This window comes from Cimex lectularius, unplaced genomic scaffold, assembly GCF_000648675.2.
Source record: "Cimex lectularius strain Harlan isolate CLEC.00 unplaced genomic scaffold, Clec_2.1 scaffold5, whole genome shotgun sequence".
NCBI lineage: Eukaryota > Metazoa > Arthropoda > Insecta > Hemiptera > Cimicidae > Cimex > Cimex lectularius.
This window is the reverse complement of record NW_019392993.1, coordinates 2,364,231-2,381,758: the sequence shown is the minus strand read 5'-3', so window position 1 is coordinate 2,381,758 and position 17,528 is coordinate 2,364,231. Positions and strand designations below refer to the sequence as shown.

At 33.7% G+C, this 17,528-nt stretch overlaps 2 protein-coding genes across 3 annotated transcripts in view; both read left to right on the top strand.

Annotated features, from left to right (window-relative positions):
* LOC106666099 (dynein beta chain, ciliary-like) overlaps nt 1-6,006 on the top strand; it is a 29,043-nt gene extending 23,037 nt beyond the window's left edge. For both annotated transcript variants that reach the window (XM_024229676.1, XM_014393003.2), the window contains 19 exons: nt 324-462; nt 525-689; nt 776-969; nt 1,579-1,783; nt 1,847-2,011; nt 2,202-2,342; nt 2,409-2,579; nt 2,644-2,792; nt 2,848-3,015; nt 3,103-3,235; nt 3,297-3,440; nt 3,852-3,989; nt 4,051-4,276; nt 4,349-4,524; nt 4,584-4,826; nt 4,888-5,070; nt 5,205-5,378; nt 5,443-5,591; nt 5,663-6,006. In XM_024229676.1, the coding sequence (XP_024085444.1) occupies nt 324-462; nt 525-689; nt 776-969; nt 1,579-1,783; nt 1,847-2,011; nt 2,202-2,342; nt 2,409-2,579; nt 2,644-2,792; nt 2,848-3,015; nt 3,103-3,235; nt 3,297-3,440; nt 3,852-3,989; nt 4,051-4,276; nt 4,349-4,524; nt 4,584-4,826; nt 4,888-5,070; nt 5,205-5,378; nt 5,443-5,591; nt 5,663-5,957 (3,358 nt within the window). In that variant the 3' untranslated portion in view covers nt 5,958-6,006. The remainder of the gene's footprint in view (nt 1-323; nt 463-524; nt 690-775; nt 970-1,578; nt 1,784-1,846; nt 2,012-2,201; nt 2,343-2,408; nt 2,580-2,643; nt 2,793-2,847; nt 3,016-3,102; nt 3,236-3,296; nt 3,441-3,851; nt 3,990-4,050; nt 4,277-4,348; nt 4,525-4,583; nt 4,827-4,887; nt 5,071-5,204; nt 5,379-5,442; nt 5,592-5,662) is intronic.
* Nucleotides 6,007-8,122: 2,116 nt separating this feature from the next.
* Nucleotides 8,123-17,110, top strand: LOC106666100 (selenide, water dikinase). Its single transcript, XM_014393005.2, has 7 exons — nt 8,123-8,678; nt 15,316-15,420; nt 15,556-15,704; nt 15,761-15,873; nt 15,943-16,133; nt 16,194-16,406; nt 16,470-17,110. The coding sequence occupies exons 1-7, from the start codon at nt 8,372-8,374 to the stop codon at nt 16,652-16,654; spliced, it is 1,263 nt and encodes a 420-aa protein (XP_014248491.1). The 5' UTR covers nt 8,123-8,371; the 3' UTR covers nt 16,655-17,110.
* Nucleotides 17,111-17,528: the final 418 nt, after the last annotated feature.

The window sequence follows — 17,528 nt, the reverse complement described above, 5'->3', positions numbered from 1 at the left end:
TAAATAAATAATAATAATAAATAATAAAAAATTTAAAAAATAAAGTTCTTATGAATAATAAAATAACAAACAATATAAAAGTATAATTTCTAATTGTCATGGCCTGCCTGTTATTGCTGCTTTTGTCTGGAAGAATCATTTTAGGCATTTTGCTATCTTCATTGTCAGTCTCGAGGTTGTGTCCAAAATGCATAATTCCAAAACACACCTGAAAGACAGAACCAGCGTAATTATGCAGACAAGGATGATCAGAGATAGTTCATTGTCACGCAGACCAATACAAAATTTCACAATAAATTAACAACTTTAATCATTGATTGTAGATTGTCTTCGCAATTGATAACATTCCCTGGGGATATACTTATCATAGCTTCATTTATTTCATATTTGGGATGTTTTACCAGAAAATATCGAGAAGACTTAATGACAAAACAGTGGTTGCACATTTTTGATAGTTTCAATGTAAATAATAATCGTCGTAATAACTGACAGTTTGCCTTAGAAAAAAAAAATATTTTTTTTAGCCTAAAATTCCATCAACACCCCAACTTGATGCTATGGCTATGCTTTCTGATGATGCTCAAGTAGCCCAGTGGCAGAATGAGGGACTTCCTAATGATCGTATGTCAGCAGAAAATGCTACGATACTCACTCACTGTGCTAGGTGGCCTCTTATGATCGATCCTCAGGTAGTTAAACTCCATTAATTTCTCAATTAAAATAATGAATTGAAACTAATGAATGATTTAAAGTAAACTGTATATTTACACTTTAGCTACAAGGGTTAAAATGGATCAAACAAAGAATTGGAAAAGACCTGAGAGTCTTAAGGCTTGGCACTAAAAACTATTTGGACAGAATTGAAAATGCAATTACTGAAGGTGCAACAATGCTGATCGAAAACTTAGGAGAAACAATTGAGCCTGTGTTGGATAATCTCCTTGGTAGAAATTTTATAAGGAAAGGAAAGTAAGTATAAATCCATTTTTTCTTTATGATTAAAAAATATTTATTCAGAAATCGTGAGATTCGGTCTGGTGTGATGTATGTTTCAGAAAAACATTTTCTTTATCGTGCCAACATTTCGATCTTTGTTGAGATCATCTTCAGGGCCTGGGATTTACAAACATTGTTTACATTTAACAAATACATGTAGGATGTGGAAAAAAGTGAATTTATACAATGCAAAATATATTTTTTATATTCAATCAAAGTATTTCTACTCACTCAAAGTGTTTGTCTTCTGTGTAGAATGGCACAATTACACAGAAGACAAACACTTTGAGTGAGTAGAAATACTTTGATTGAATATAAAAAATATATTTTGCATTGTATAAATTCACTTTTCCACATCCTAAATGTATTTGTTAAATGTAAACAATGTTTATAAATCCCAGGCCCTGAAGATGATCTCAATAAAGATCGAAATGTTGGCACGATAAAGAAAATGTTTTGCTGAAACCTATATCACACCAGACCGAATCTCACGATTTCTGAATAATTATCAATTAACGGTCACTAACCACCACACATTAAAAAATATATTTTTCATTTATAATAATATCTGTCTGCTTATAGGGTAGTCAAAATTGGAGACAGAGAAATAGACTACCACAAAAAATTTAGACTGATTCTTCAAACGAAACTTGCAAATCCGCATTATCAGCCAGAAATCCAAGCTCAGACTACTCTTATTAATTTTACAGTTACAAAAGATGGTCTTGAGGAACAGTTGTTGGCTGAAGTGGTCAAAGCTGAAAGGCCAGATCTGGAAATATTAAAAGTAAAAATTGCCCATATTCAAAAATTGTGTTTTTAATCTTAACATTTTTTTTTCATTCGATAGAGTACGTTGACAAAACAAATGAACAATTTCAAAATTCTCATCAAAAGCCTTGAGGATGAACTTTTGCAAAGGCTAACAAATGCTGGTCCAGACATCCTTAATGACAGAACTCTTGTTGAGAGATTGGAAACCACTAAAAAGACTTCAGAAGATATCGCCATAAAGGTAAATTATTATCTTTTAATTAGTTTTCAATGTGTGAAATATTTCAGGTTTACATTCTTCGCATGCATTTATAATAAATATATTATTTACAATAAAATAAATATCTGAACATTAAATAAATTAGTCAACATAATTTCATACTTAGAGAAGATTTATTAATTTAATGACATAATTTTTTAAATGAAAATAGGTAACTGAGGCTAAACAGACATCTTCAAAAATTGATATCGCAAGAGAAATTTATAGGCCTGTCGCTTTAAGATCTTCCATTATGTACTTCATTATGAATGAACTACATAAAATCAATCCACTGTATCAATTCTCATTGAAAGTGAGTTAATTCAGCCAATATATTTGGGAAAAAGTTAAACTGTGTTAACATTTTAAAATTTTTCAGGCTTTTAGCATAGTTTTTCACGATGCTATTGAAAAATGTGAACCATCTGATGATATACATTTAAAAGTCAATCTTCTCACTGATACAATTACATTTAATGTTTTCATGTATACAGTTAGAGCTTTATTTGAATGTGATAAATTGACATTCATGTCCTTGATGGGTATTCAGGTACATATAATTTTTTTTTTTAATTACTATTTGGCTTATGTCTTATTCTACTTTTGTTGTCCAGATTTTGTCGAAAAAAGGTGAGATACAGCAAGATGAACTGGACTTCCTCCTTCGTAGCCCTTATATACCGAATTTGTCATCACCATGTGACTTTTTATCGAATGTTCAATGGGGAGGTGTTCGTGCCCTATCCCTTATGGACGAATTCAAGTACATTTTCATAAAGTTCAGCAAATTTTGGAATTTTAAAAATTTTCTTTTTTAGGAATTTGGATAAGGATATTGAAGGGTCGATGAAAAGGTGGAAAAAGTTTGTTGAAGGGGAATGCCCTGAGAGGGATAAATTCCCGCAAGACTGGAAGAACAAATCGGCTTTTCAGAAACTTTGCATGATGAGAGCACTCAGACCGGACAGAATGTCATATGCAATGAGGTAGTTTATTATCTCCATGTTAATTTCAAGTGTTAAATGAGTTAAGTTCAAGAGTCAAAGTTAAGAACTTTTTACTTTGGAATATAGATTCTTCATTGAAGAAAAACTCGGCAGTAATTTTGTCACAGCAAGAACTGTTAGCTTTGAAAAGTCATATTTGGAAACGAGTGCTACAACACCTGTCTTTTTCATACTATCTCCTGGTGTAGACCCTACAAGAGTAAATACACTATTACTTTTTTAAGATATCATTTTTTAAACAAGATTTTCATTTATTATAGGATGTAGAAAGGATTGGCAAAAGACTCGGATTTACAGCAGATAAGAAGAACTTTCATAATATTTCCCTTGGGCAAGGCCAGGAGCCAATTGCAGAAAAGGCTATTGAAAATGGAGCAAAACTAGGACATTGGGTAATCTTACAGGTAAAACCAATTTGCATAATTTATTAATCCATTAAAGTATTGATATTCAATTATTAATTATATTTTAATGTTTAATTAAATATTTCATTTTCACATTTTCATTTTAATCAAATATATCAATTTAAGCGTTTATACAATGCTTTTTCAATGCACATCGTACCAGACATGTTGAATCTTATTTTACATGTTTAACTTGATCATCTCCAATCATCCTGGTCTTCCTAATTCACCAAGTTTCTCTGTAAAATAGCATGTATCTTCAGTGTGTTAGGTCGAATTGAAACACATCAGACAAAACGAACAAGGATAGACCAGGATGATCTTAGACAATCTACAGGTTCATCGCCTAACATTATAAATATTTTCATGTATGTATGAAAAAAATACACAATGTTAATTTAATTTTTCTAGAATGTGCATTTAGTAGCAAGATGGTTGCCTACATTGGATAAAAAAATGGAAGCATCGCAAGAAAATCCACATCCCGATTTTAGACTGTACATCAGTAGTGAGCCAGCACCTGTCCCATCGATGCATGCAATTCCTCAGGTACTTTTGATTTTCCTGACATGGATTTCAACGATTAGTAACTTATTTTAATTGAAACCAGGGAGTGTTGGAGTCATCTATTAAAATAACAAATGAGCCTCCAACTGGAATGTTCAATAATCTGCACAAAGCTCTTGATAACTTCTCACAAGATACTTTGGAAATGTGTTCAAAGGAAGCTGAATTTAAAGCGATCCTTTTCTCATTGTGCTATTTTCATGCTGTAGTGGCTGAAAGGAGAAAGTTTGGGCCAGCAGGCTGGAATAGAAAGTACCCGTTCAATGTTGGTGGGTTACCTTGACTTCGAATCTAATATAATAATCAGTTTCTTTTAATGCTTCATATTATACTTCCTATAGGTGACTTGATTATAAGCGTCCAAATTCTTTATAACTATCTAGAAAATAACAGTAAAGTCCCTTGGGAAGATTTGAGGTATTTATTTGGGGAGATTATGTATGGTGGACATATCACAGATGACTGGGATAGAAGACTGTGTAGATCATTTTTGAAAGAATATATGAATCCAGATCTTGTAACTACTTCATTCTATACACTGATTGTACATTTCTTACAAAGGTTTCTTACATCTAGATGGAGGGAGATTTATACTATGCCCCTGGATTTCAAGCTCCTCCAAATTCAGATTACATTGGCTACCATCGATTCATTGATGCAATGCTTCCTTCTGAAAGCCCAATTTTGTATGGTTTACATCCAAATGCTGAAATCGGAGTGTTGACTACGCAAGCGGATTCGCTTTTCCGAACGATATTTGAGCTTCAGCCAAGAGATGCAGGAGCTGAGAGCAGTGGAGGAATCACCAAAGAAGAGAAAGTATGAATTCAGCAAGTGTTAATCAAAACTTCTTTTTAATTTTTTTTTTTTTTTTTAATAGGTAAAAGGAATCATAGATGACATTTTGGACAAATTACCACAGCCATTTTCTATAGCCGATATGATGGCAAGAACTGAAGACAGGAGTCCATTTACAATAGTGGCCTTCCAAGAGTGCGAACGAATGAACATTCTAATGAATGAAATGTCTAGAACATTGAAAGAACTTGCTTTAGGATTAAAAGTATGCTCTCAAACTTTTGTTACATTGAATTAGAGTTAAATTATTATCAATAGAGCAATAATAACCATATCTTTTAAGAGTGTTAAAATTGATAGAATATGAATTTGGGTCAATATTTAAATGATCTTTACTAGGGTGAGCTGACAATCTCAAGAGATATGGAAGTCCTTCAAGAATCATTGTTTTTGGATGAAGTACCAGAGAATTGGAGTAAAAGGGCTTATCCATCTAACTTGCCATTGTCTGCCTGGTATGCAGATCTTCAGCAAAGGTTAAAAGAACTGGAGGGTTGGGTCGGCGATTTCTTGGTAAAAAAAAATCTCGTTTAATAAAAGAATACTTCAGACACAATTTCAATTAAACAATTTTTAGTTACCAAGTTCAGTCTGGCTTGGTGGACTTTTCAATCCACAGTCATTCTTAACAGCTATTATGCAGAACACAGCGAGGAAAAATGAATGGCCGTTAGATAAAATGTGCCTCCAATGTGATGTTACAAAGAAGATCAAAGAAGAAATCAGGTAATAAATTTAATTCAGCAATAAAAATTTAAATCAAAAACCCAATTTGAAAAAAAAAATTCTGTTTCTAGTTCATCTCCAAGAGATGGTGCCTACATTAACGGCCTTTACATGGAAGGTGCTCGTTGGGATAGTGCTATGGGTACTATTGTCGACAGCAAGCTTAAAGAACTGTACCCTTTGATGCCAGTCATTCAAATGAAAGCCATCACAATTGATAAACAGGATTTAAGGAGTGTATACGAATGCCCGGTGTACAAGACAAAACTTAGAGGTCCAACGTATGTCTGGACTTTTAATCTTAAGACCAAACAGAAAGCCTCGAAATGGATTTTAGCCGGAGTCTGTCTTCTTCTAAGCATCTAGATGATCCTTGCCATCAACATCCTTGCTTAATAAAGTCTTAATAATCAAACTGTTTGATATTATATAAATAAGGAACATTTCTTTGATGTAAAACTAGCTTTTTTCATGTTTTAGCAGGAGTATATTACGTTCTCCCAATCATTCTGATTATCCTTGCCTGAATGACTAATTAGTTCAGGTTACAAATGGTACACAACTTCTCAACTAATTATTCAGAAACAATTTCATTGACTTTTCGACTGACTTTTCTATTGAAGGATCTAACTTTTGAGTAAATTACCTATAAGCTGCTCCTCAGATTTTATGAACTTTTTTATTGAATTACGCAGCATTGCTTGCAAAATGAGATAATTGCAAAACTCATGCGTTTCACTGGCATATTTTCTCCACTTCACTGAAAAAACTTTGTATATCAATACAAATATGAAACATATTTACAATATTGGATTATTATATTATGCATCCTTATTATGGGATAATAAGCTTACCATATTACGGTCAAGCATAATGAAATAATTAAATTTACAATGAATAAGATCAAATTCATAAAAATTCTGGTTATCAGAAAGCCTTATTAAAGAAAAATTTATATTTCTGGTAGGTTTTAAAAATACTGAGTTTTATCTGTTAAATCCTTAAAGCTTTTTTTACAACACTATTTATTTTTATAAATGTACTACAAACAAAATTATTGATATGAACAAATTTAAAATAAATCTGGGACAAGGGTGTAAAGAATCACTGGTAGCAAAAGTGTGAATTAACATAGGTCAGATGAGTATGTTGAGTACAAGATGGGACCAAGGACACTACCCTGTGGGACACCAACCATAAATTGGAACAGAGAACCTAAATTTTTTCATCGACTTTATGTTCTGGCTAAACACAGCCATTAAAGAAGATAATCTTCAATCCTTGAGTGACCTGTGGTGAGACAGCAGATTGGTACAAAACCTGGAGAGAAGAAGGTCAGGTCATTAAGTAGGAGAGGCCTAACTACTTGCCTTCGACATGTCCTTATGAGGTTTTGAATGTAATGCTGTGGAATATTTTCCTCCAACAGCGCCATTATGGTTGATAGGGTTTAAGTTGGTACTACATGTGGCCAAATGAATTAAAGCTGGTTCCAAAAAGCTTGTTCCTAGTTGTGTGTGGCCTTTCATTGCCATGCATAAAATTAAAATCATCACCAATTGGTGGTATATAAAGAACAACTTCTTCTGATAATATATCTTCAATTTATCGCACAGCTGTTAGGTAACCCTCGATGAAGATCAAGTTTCTGCGACCTTTCATATAAATGTCTGTCCAAACAACACCTCCATAGCTTCATTGAAGTGAAAATCTCGGCCATTAGAAGACCTCAAACAAAACCTTAACATTTTAGTACAATCTTGCTCAGACCAGATGTGATTTCTTGCAACACTTAACCGAGCTGTTCTGTCCATCAGGAGTTTTGGACCAGAGGCAGGCCTTCTAGCATGTATTCCAGCTTCTGAAATTCTTCCCCTTACAGAGCATAAACTGACATTAACATTTCTAACTTGTTGAAGTCATTGCTTGATCTCAATAGCAGTTGAAGTCGATTACGGAGTACATTCACAACAATAAAACTATTTTCTCTCTGAGATATGACACGATAGCAACCTGATGCCTTTTCGAGTAAACTCTAGTATCTTGTTAGTGATGAAAGACCCTTGGGACAGTTGTTCTGGGAATTTTAAACTCCATGGCCACATAAGCTTGACTTCTTCCATCTTCCAACATTGCTATGATTCCAGCCAAATCCGTATCACTTAAAACCATTAATCAAAGAAGTTTGAAACTTAAAAATAGTACAATTTAAAAAAATCAAGTCACTGGGACGTTAGAAAGAAGATTTAAAGAAAACCCAGCAAAGAAGAGATTGACTATTCAAAGATTTATTTACGAAGTTCAGTTGTAAACACAAGTAGGAGATTTTATGTGTTTTATTTACCTCATTCCTTTAAAACGGACCAATATTGTTGTAAGGTAATCAATGGAGTCTAAGAGATAATTTTAAAAAAATAGTACGGCCACTTTTTTTGCCTCCAAGTGGAGCTCATTGTACTTTGTAGTAATGGGAATCGATTCGCTGAGAGATTGAATCGAACCATTGGTGCCATTGGTAAACCTGACGTCGGATCCGCTGTGGTGAGAACTTTCAGGTAAAGCTGAGGGATCCCTGGAATCAGTCTCCCCGAGGAATTTAACCGGGAAGGAACAGCCAATCAGATTTGTAACTCCCGCTGTCCACCCGATCTGTCTGGGTAGCGAACAATAGCCGGTCCCGGCCTCGTGGTAGTAAGATTTAAGACTTTATCCGTTGACTCTCGTCTGGCGTTCCGGCCGAGCTTCTCTGTGATAAAACGTTGGGAGGAAAATCCGTAAAAATGATGGCAACACCGATAATGGCGGAGCTTCAGGGGCCGGGGGGAGCCCAGGACGCTTTCACGGCCGCCGTCCAGCTGGAATTGGGCGGAAATCCGAACGCTCTAGCGTTGCGGCGCCCGTTCGATCCTGTGGCGCATCAATTGGATGCTACTTTCCGATTGACACGTTTCTCCGACCTGAAGGGATGAGGGTGTAAAGTCCCTCAGGAAGTGCTCTCGCGCCTCCTCGAGGGACTCCAACAGGACGAGAACAGCGCCCAGGATCACGAGCACGCCCAATTCCTACACATGCCCATCACGAGGATAGGTAAAAACTTTATTTACTTAACTAAATACTTCATCCATAAGGATACATGTTTATTTATTCATTAAAAGGTTACCCTACTGGTTACAACACCTCATGCACAGTTGACGTTTCCATTGAAACGTTTTTGTCTCCATCCAACCCAGAATCGGTTGGAAATGAATCTGCCGTTCCAAATAAACTGCTCAAAAATGAATAGTGATATTGCCAGTTTTGTAGTATTTACTTTCCCTTCTGTTTTTATTTTATTTTTGTTATAAATTGCATTAAAATTTATTCAAAATTATCTTTATACTGAAGGAAAATTTAATTAAGGGATTTAAAAATATGAAATGTTTTAATTCCATACTTTTGTTTATTAGACACCATTTTTTTAAACAATTAATACCGTGCATAATGTCCTCTGTTAGCTAAAATGTCGGTGCATCTGTTATGTATACTGTTAATAAGGTCACTAATCTCTTAAGGAATTCACTAATTTCGTGGTCCGCTTGACCAATTAATATTTTACAATTAATTAAGGTTTTTAGTTAAGATAAAAAAGTCAATGGCACGAGTGGGATTCGAACCCACAATCTTCGGCTAGATACGCCGCTGCTCTACCACTTGAGCTATCGTCACCTCGATCCACTCGGACACCAACTTCCCATCTCAACCCCACCTTTTGAATTTTCCCTCCTTTTTGCCATTTTTCAATGCCATTGCCTCTTAAGGAATTTCACTCCATAGATGTTGCAACACTGCACTCAGTTTTTACAGGTCAACTGGCTGCGGATGGTGACCGAAAAGCGTCCTTTGCAATGCATCCCTCATGTGATCTGTGATCAGTGGGATTGAGGTCTGGAGACAATGGTGGAAGGGGCAGATGGGAAATTCCCAGGTTTTCTAAAGAATAATGAACAACTCTGCCTCTATGAGATCTGGCATTGTCATCCAGAAATCAAAAAAACCCGGATTGAGAGATGTATTCCTCGATAATAACGGACTGCGATGAAGTTGCCTTCAAATATAAGTAGATCAATTCATCCTCCAGTGTAAATCCCAACCCAGACCCGCCTCCTCCAAATTGCACTGAAGGGGGCATTGTACCCATCCCCTGTTCTCGGAAGACTTAGGTCCGTCATCTATATACAGACAGAAGTGCGACTCATCAGGAAATATAACAGCATTTCAATCGGTGCTCTCTTCTAAGCGCTTGCTGCACCATATTCTCCTTAGTTGCTGGTGCTGTGCTGTTGCTGCAGGACGTCTCAAAGTGGTATACAATGTGAGGCCAACTCACAAACGATTACGTTTGTGTTGATAAAGGCCTTGTCAAAACATCTTTTACTTCATTTAGGATTTGGCAATCACTATGCAAAGGGTTCCGTATTGCAGCAATGACAATATTTCTGTCCTTCCTTAGCACCATAATGCACCGAGATCCACTCCAGGTCTCCTGATGGCACTTCTATCTCACGGAATCAGGCTAAAGTCTGGGAGACCTTGCTCTGAGAAATGCCAAATGCCTCTTGCAATATTCATTTACTGAATTGAGTGACCTCAATGATTTATTCTTACAATAATATTGTGAACTTCAGGTTCAAGATGATGTCTTTCCATGGTTAAAGAGAAAACACCTGGATTAAAATGGAGAAAAGACAAGAAAAAGTGTTGTGTACAAAATGTAATCTTGGTGTTTACTATTCTTAAGAAAATCTCTTATTAAAAATGAAGGTTAACATTTCTTTGTTTTTTGTTTGTATTTTCTATTTTGTGTTATCAAACTAACAAGAATATATTGGTTAATTTAATTAAAATTAATAGAATAAAGTACAAATATCCCTATAATTTTTGAACAGTTTAAGAAATAAGTTCGTACCACCTTTTGATTTTTCTTCATTTGCAGATTGTTTCTACGATATAATGTGTATAAATTAACAAGTTTTATGAAGGACGTCAAAAAGAAAAATTAAGATCTACCAAGAATGGCGGATTTTGCAAGAAAATCATGCTCAGTTCAATTATTTAACAAGAAGTCGCTTTTTAGTTTATAAAGAAAATAACCATAATTTCATTGTGAGTTAAGAGGAATTGTGTTTATACGTGAGAAATATAAGTTAATATTCCCTAAGAAAAGTTGTTGATTATTTTATATTTTTTGTAATCTAATATTTTTAAAAAAAAGTGTGATTTTTAGTGACGGTTATTCAATAATTTGTTGAAGTCATGAGGTGAGATCAGGAATGAAGTATTTTAGAAAAACTTATTTTTCTTTGTAAATCGACATTTTGACCTTTATTTGGGCCATTTTCACGTTCTCATTACGCAAAATCATATCCCTAAGTCATGAGTCCTTTCACATACAAACAGATCTTACATACAACTTTTTACACAACTTTACATACAACTGCCCCAAAAACATAATTAACAGAATCAAACAATTATAACCTAGCACTAAACAAAACAACCTCCGTAATACACAACACATCATCAACTCAATCACTCAAAGACAAACCATTATAATTGTTAATTCCATTCGTCCAACATTGTCACACAAATTAAGTAAATTTCTTTCCTCATAATACATTAAAATAGCTTTCAAAAATCTCAAAATAATGCACTCACTTTTTTTCAAATCAAAGACCCAACACCAACAGCCTACAAATCTGATGTAATTTATAAAATTAATCGTATGGATTATACAACTCACAATTGGAATTACATCGCAATATATATATAAAGGGGGGGACCGTCATATCTATGATTGTAAAACACCAAAAACCTAATCCAACTCATTGGCCATACACCATTTTAAAAAACAACACAACTTTGATTTTGACAAAGTACAAATACTAAACACTCCACTTCCAATCAACACGTTTTGTAATTCACCCAGGGCCTGAAATGCCCCAAATAAAGGTCAAACGGTAAAAAATGAAAGGTTTTTTAAATTCTAAAATACTTCTTTCTTGTCCTCTCCTCTCAACTTAAACAAATCGTTAAAGAATCAAAAGTCAAAGTGAAAACAAGTTAATCTTTGGGTAAACAAAACTGTATATACAAATAAACAGCAAATTTACAATATAGTTAGTCACAAAATATGCTGAACTTGGGCTTGTTGCTGCCCTTAAGGGACCACAGTGGTTTAGTGGTTAAGGGCATATTATTTGTATTTCCTAAACTAGCAGTATTGGAATCCCGGGCAAAACGAAAACGCCCTAAATTCTGGCATAACACATAGCTTTTTAATTGAGAATAATTTGGGTAAAAGTGTTGGTGTGACCTTTCGTCCACGACACCCACGGGTAGTGAACATTAAGATCTCTTGTTTAACATGAATTATTTTTATAAATAGTAGCTGTTTTCAACTTTTGAAGTGTTGTTCTATCCAGCACACAAAACTAAAAATCTTAAGTTAACATAAACACAGGCAGAATCAAACTATCCCCTTAGTTTCGAGTGTCATGATGGTAAAATCTAACCTCGATTATTCAGACTGACAATTTATTGAAATTAGATGACATTTCTAGGAGCTTATGGTTTATGGAGCAGCGATTTTTTTTTTTTTTTTTTTTTTTTTTTTTTTTTTTTTTTTTTTTTTTTTTTTTTTTTTTTTTTTTAATGGTTTAGTTATAATTAAATATAACTTTTAATTAGTTAATTTTGTTATTATTTAAAGTTCAGAGGTTAATCAGTTTTAAGAAGAAAGCGAACCTTAACTTTGGTCGTTCACACTCGTCTTAACTTTCTACTTGACTGAAAACCTGTCCAGATTCCCCAGCGGTCGGCTCGTGGAATCATCCCCAGATATCCCGGTTCAGTTTGCTTTTCAATCTCGGACCTGTGGGGCTTAATGCCAAATGTGGACGGCGGAACAATGCACATAAACAAATGCTTAGAACCATGGATTCAATTATTTTGAAATAAAAAACCCATGTGGAATTAGTAAGGCATATCTGTTTAATGTGAATTTCCTATGACAGGAATTTATTGATTTTATTTTTTTACTGCCATTTTATCTTGTCTAAAATAAACACAAGTCGTTATAATCATAAATATGCTATTCAAATTTATTATTATTGCTATTTATAGCTTGTTTTGTAGAAGGCAAGGAAAATATATTTTAAAAAAAGAATGTATTTGTAGTTTTGTCATTCTCGGTCATGTTGGCTTCTTACTATCTTCAATGCATGTTTGTTGGAAAATACCAAACTACAAATTTCATCACCGTGAGGACTCCTAGAAAATGTCACAATATACGTGTACATTTATGAAATATCTCTGTGAGATGATGGACCTCTAATTTGGTCAGCTTGCCCTTATTGGGCTAGTCTGTCAGACGTGTCTCAGCATTTTGCCATCTTCAGTGTGTTGTGTGAAGCCAGGTCTCTGTATAAGGTCATAAGGGGTGGGGTGCATGTGTCTGCAAAAAAATTCTTTGTCAAAGGAAAGGTTGAAGTCATTGGAGCCCGTGAGAAAGAGAAAGTCCGTGTTGATGCACATATGTCAGTGTATACATAAGTATATTATTACTTGACAAATTAAAGAGAAGAAGATTTATTTCAGAGAGATACAAAACTAATATCCTCTTTAAAAAAGTTTTTTATTTTATTTGTTGAATGTTGGAATTAGACTTTCAACAGCAATTTGTGAACTATAGGTTTAGACCTCGGTCTTGTCCAACCTGTCCACTGAATTTGGTTCCTCTTGAATTTAAAAAAAAAAAAATAAATAAAATAAAATACAAATTCCAATCACACGAGAGAAAATAAGTTAACCTACTAATAAAGGTATTTTTTCTAATATCAAGACCGCGGGAAAAAAAAAATCAAACTGCAATTTTATATGGAAAAAAGACATGTCAAAATATGAAAATACATGTTTCTCTTATTTTATCTAGCCAACAATAATCACAAATTACAATATGTATTTTGTATAAAATCAAGAAGTCCACATCCACCGAGGTCTAACCCTGGAGTTCACAACTTGCTGTTGAAAGTCTAATTCCAACTTTCAACAAATAAAATAAATCCAAGCAGTTCTATGTTCCTAGGTCTAGCCCATGACTGTTTAATTGGAAATATTTATGCAAAAAAGAATTGTTGAATGATTTATAACACTCATCCATGACACCTAGTGGGTATATTTGACAAGAATTACTCCATTATATTATCTAATAATTAATATGACAATCATTATCAAAAAATTAAAAATGGTACATTGATTATAGCAAAAATATATACAATATATAACTCTAAAGTTCGCTGACTTGCAGTCCAACAACTTTAAGTATGTAACTTTATAAAACTATGCCAGAAAAGAAGAAAGCAATATGAAAATTTAACATTCATTTGTTTGTCTTGTAATTTTTGTGGCCAGTAAAAAAACTCATCAAAAGACCTGATATTTTTTTTAATTAAATCGGTCCTAGTGGGTAATATCAATTCCCTTTAATCTCCGCAATAAAATTAAATAAGATGTTAATTAATTTTCTATCACAGATGTTATATAATTTTATTTAAAAAAATATGCACCAGTCATTAAAATTTATCATGAATGGAAAATATTTGTGGGTTTGATTGATTCACCACATTCTATAGTACCAATGTTTGGTATATTATATATATACATAAAATATGGATGTGAATGTGATACATTTATCAAGTCATTTACAAAAATTAGTGCTTTACTCTTGTGAAAATTGTATGTTTTTGTTGGTTGAAAAAATCAAATCAGCAGATACAAAATAATGACAAAACTTGGATTTTTTTAAATCACATGTTTTATCATAACAAATTTTAACACCTTTGTCAAGACCAGTTTTAAATAAAACAGTAATTGAATTAAAAATCTATGATTGTCTAGGTATTTATGAAAAATACTTTTCATAGAAATTTTGCAATGCCTCATGAGTTTTTCAAGAGTAAAAAAACTGATTTAGTTACTTAACAAAAAGTCAGCTAAGGACTAGAATAAAGCAGTAATCCAAAGGAATAAGGTCAGAGTTGTTTGTTGGATCAAAGAAAATCTGATTCTTGTCAGTCAGGGTTACCATCTGGTTAGGGATGGTAAAATATTTTGTAAAATTGTGTAAAATGTGATGCTTTGGCTGAAGATTTTTTCCTGGATATACTAGTTTTGAAAACTTTTGCATGAAAAATTCAAAAGTTCAAGAACAACTGAGAGTGGACAGCTCAATATTCCAAAAAGCCAACTTTAAAAGAATTTTAGTTCCCCCTTAGCGGCTTCACCTACAAGCAATCTGAACACCAGTCTAGATGATATAAGTTAAATAAAAAATGTTACTTGAGGATTCGGTCTATCTATTCATTATCAGCCTACTGTAACAGCTGCCAGATGAAAATATAAAAATCAAGCTTGCTCACGGTTTTATTTAGATTAGAATTGTTGTTTTGTTGAATGGGAAGGATGTTTTGCTCCAAAAAGACTATGTCCAAATCTTCCATGAAATTTTCTATCATTCCACAAAGATAAATCTTTTTTTAATTTTACAATCCTTAGTGATCTTATCATATTTGTAAAATATAATCATTTTTCAACTTTTAACATTGTATTTTCATCATTTCATCTTATTTTATAAAATATACTGAATGCCACCATCATTTTATTGTTAAATAATTTATTTATTATTTTGTAGGTATTGGAATGGACTCTTGTGTGACCCCTTTGAGACATGGTGGGCTTTCCCTCGTCCAGACAACAGATTTTATATATCCACTTGTTGATGATCCTTATATGATGGGTTAGTAAAATACTAATTAAAAGGTATTAAAAGCATTAGTAATATATTTATATTTTTTATGTACCATGTTTATTTAGATTAATACCTAATGCAAATTTTACTCCTAATATTGATTCTAAGTATGAGCTTTTACAGGCAAAATTGCTTGTGCCAATGTACTCAGCGACATGTATGCCATGGGAGTTACAGAGTGTGACAACATGCTTATGCTCCTTGCCGTGTCAACAAAAATGACCGAGCGCGAGCGAGATGTTGTTACGCCACTGATTATGCGCGGATTCAAGGTTTGTATTACCAGTTTGAATAAACGGATATAGGAAAAAAAAGTTTTCTTTCAAAGGATTCTGCCATGGAAGCTGGTACTACTGTGACAGGAGGACAGACCGTTGTAAACCCGTGGTGCACAATAGGCGGAGTGGCATCAACAGTTTGCCAACCCAACGAATATATAGTGTCAGTTTTGAACTGAATCGTTTAATAAATTAGTCCAGTTAAGATATTATTTTATAACGCATATTGCAGGCCTGATAATGCAGTAGTTGGTGATGTGCTGGTTCTGACTAAACCCCTAGGAACTCAGGTAGCTGTCAACGCACATCAGTGGCTAGACATTCCTGAAAGGTGGAATAGGATAAAACTAGTTGTATCAGAAGAGGACGTGAGAAAAGCTTATCAGAGAGCAATGGACTCTATGGCTAGACTGAATAGAGTCGGTATGTTACAAATAATGTATTTTATTTTTACAAGTTTTGCTTATTGTACTTATTTTCTAGCTGCCAGACTAATGCACAAATATAATGCTCACGGTGCAACGGACGTTACTGGCTTCGGTCTTCTAGGGCATGCGCAAACTTTGGCTAAACACCAGAAAAACGAAGTTTCGTTTGTGATACACAATCTACCTGTTATCGCAAAAATGGCAGCTGTCGCAAAGGCATGCGGAAACATGTTCCAACTCTTGCAAGGCCACTCGGCTGAGACTTCAGGTAATTAAGAACAAAAGTGAAAATTCCGAATGTACTTTTCTTATTGCTTACTGTGATTTTTAGGAGGTCTTTTAATATGCCTACCACGTGAGCAAGCAGCTGCATATTGTAAAGACATTGAAAAACAAGAAGGATACCAGGCTTGGATAATTGGAATCGTCGAAAAAGGGATGAGGACGGCAAGAATAATCGACAAGCCGAGAGTTATTGAAGTGCCAACTAAAGAAAAAGAAGGGGAACTGTGGTAGTACCCGTGTGCAACTAAATGGAAACTTCCTGTAGATTTAAGATTTTTCAGCGGAGAAGAAAGAAACAAACTGTATTTTCTAATTGAAGTGAACTTAACACCTCATCACAAAAGAAAAGGAGAGAACTGTAATTTTATAAGATATTCTATTAATTTTTAAGTAATCGATTGTTTTAATAATTATTAAATGATGTATTTTAGTACTTGTATGGACTTTTTATTAAAATGTTACTGTTTAATTTTAATGGGGAGGGGCTAAAATGCAACAATACAATTGCATCAATCGACTAGAAAAAGTGGCCTTTTTTATAATTAGATTGTTTACATTGTAATTCGCCATTAGGACAGACTGGTATCAAATTCAGCTAAGGCATTGGCAAAGTGTAATGCTAATTACTAATTGATTCATGTTTGGAATTTGATTAGTACAAAAAAAAAATAGAACAATCACTACTGATTTACTTTATATAATTCTACCTGTTGCTCTACCCTGACTTATTCTTTCTTGCCCACTTGTCTATTCGCATGTCTCTATCCATCGCGTCATCCTCATTGATGAAAATTTTTACTTATGTACACATACAAAAATAAAATGCATTTTCCTTTAAAAAATATGTAATATATACATTTTTTCTTTATTGTATTATAAAACTTACAATTTATTTCTATTGAATTTTGGTTCAATACAGAATGCACAACAATTAAAAATCCACATACTTCCTCCGCACTTTTATTGGTTTAATCTCTTAAAAATATTTTATTTTTTTACTTAACTATTAAATTTAAAACTTAACAAACTCATTACAATCATATAGGTGATTAAACTTAATTAAAGATGCACATAATCAAAAACCAAACAGCCAACCCAACAAATC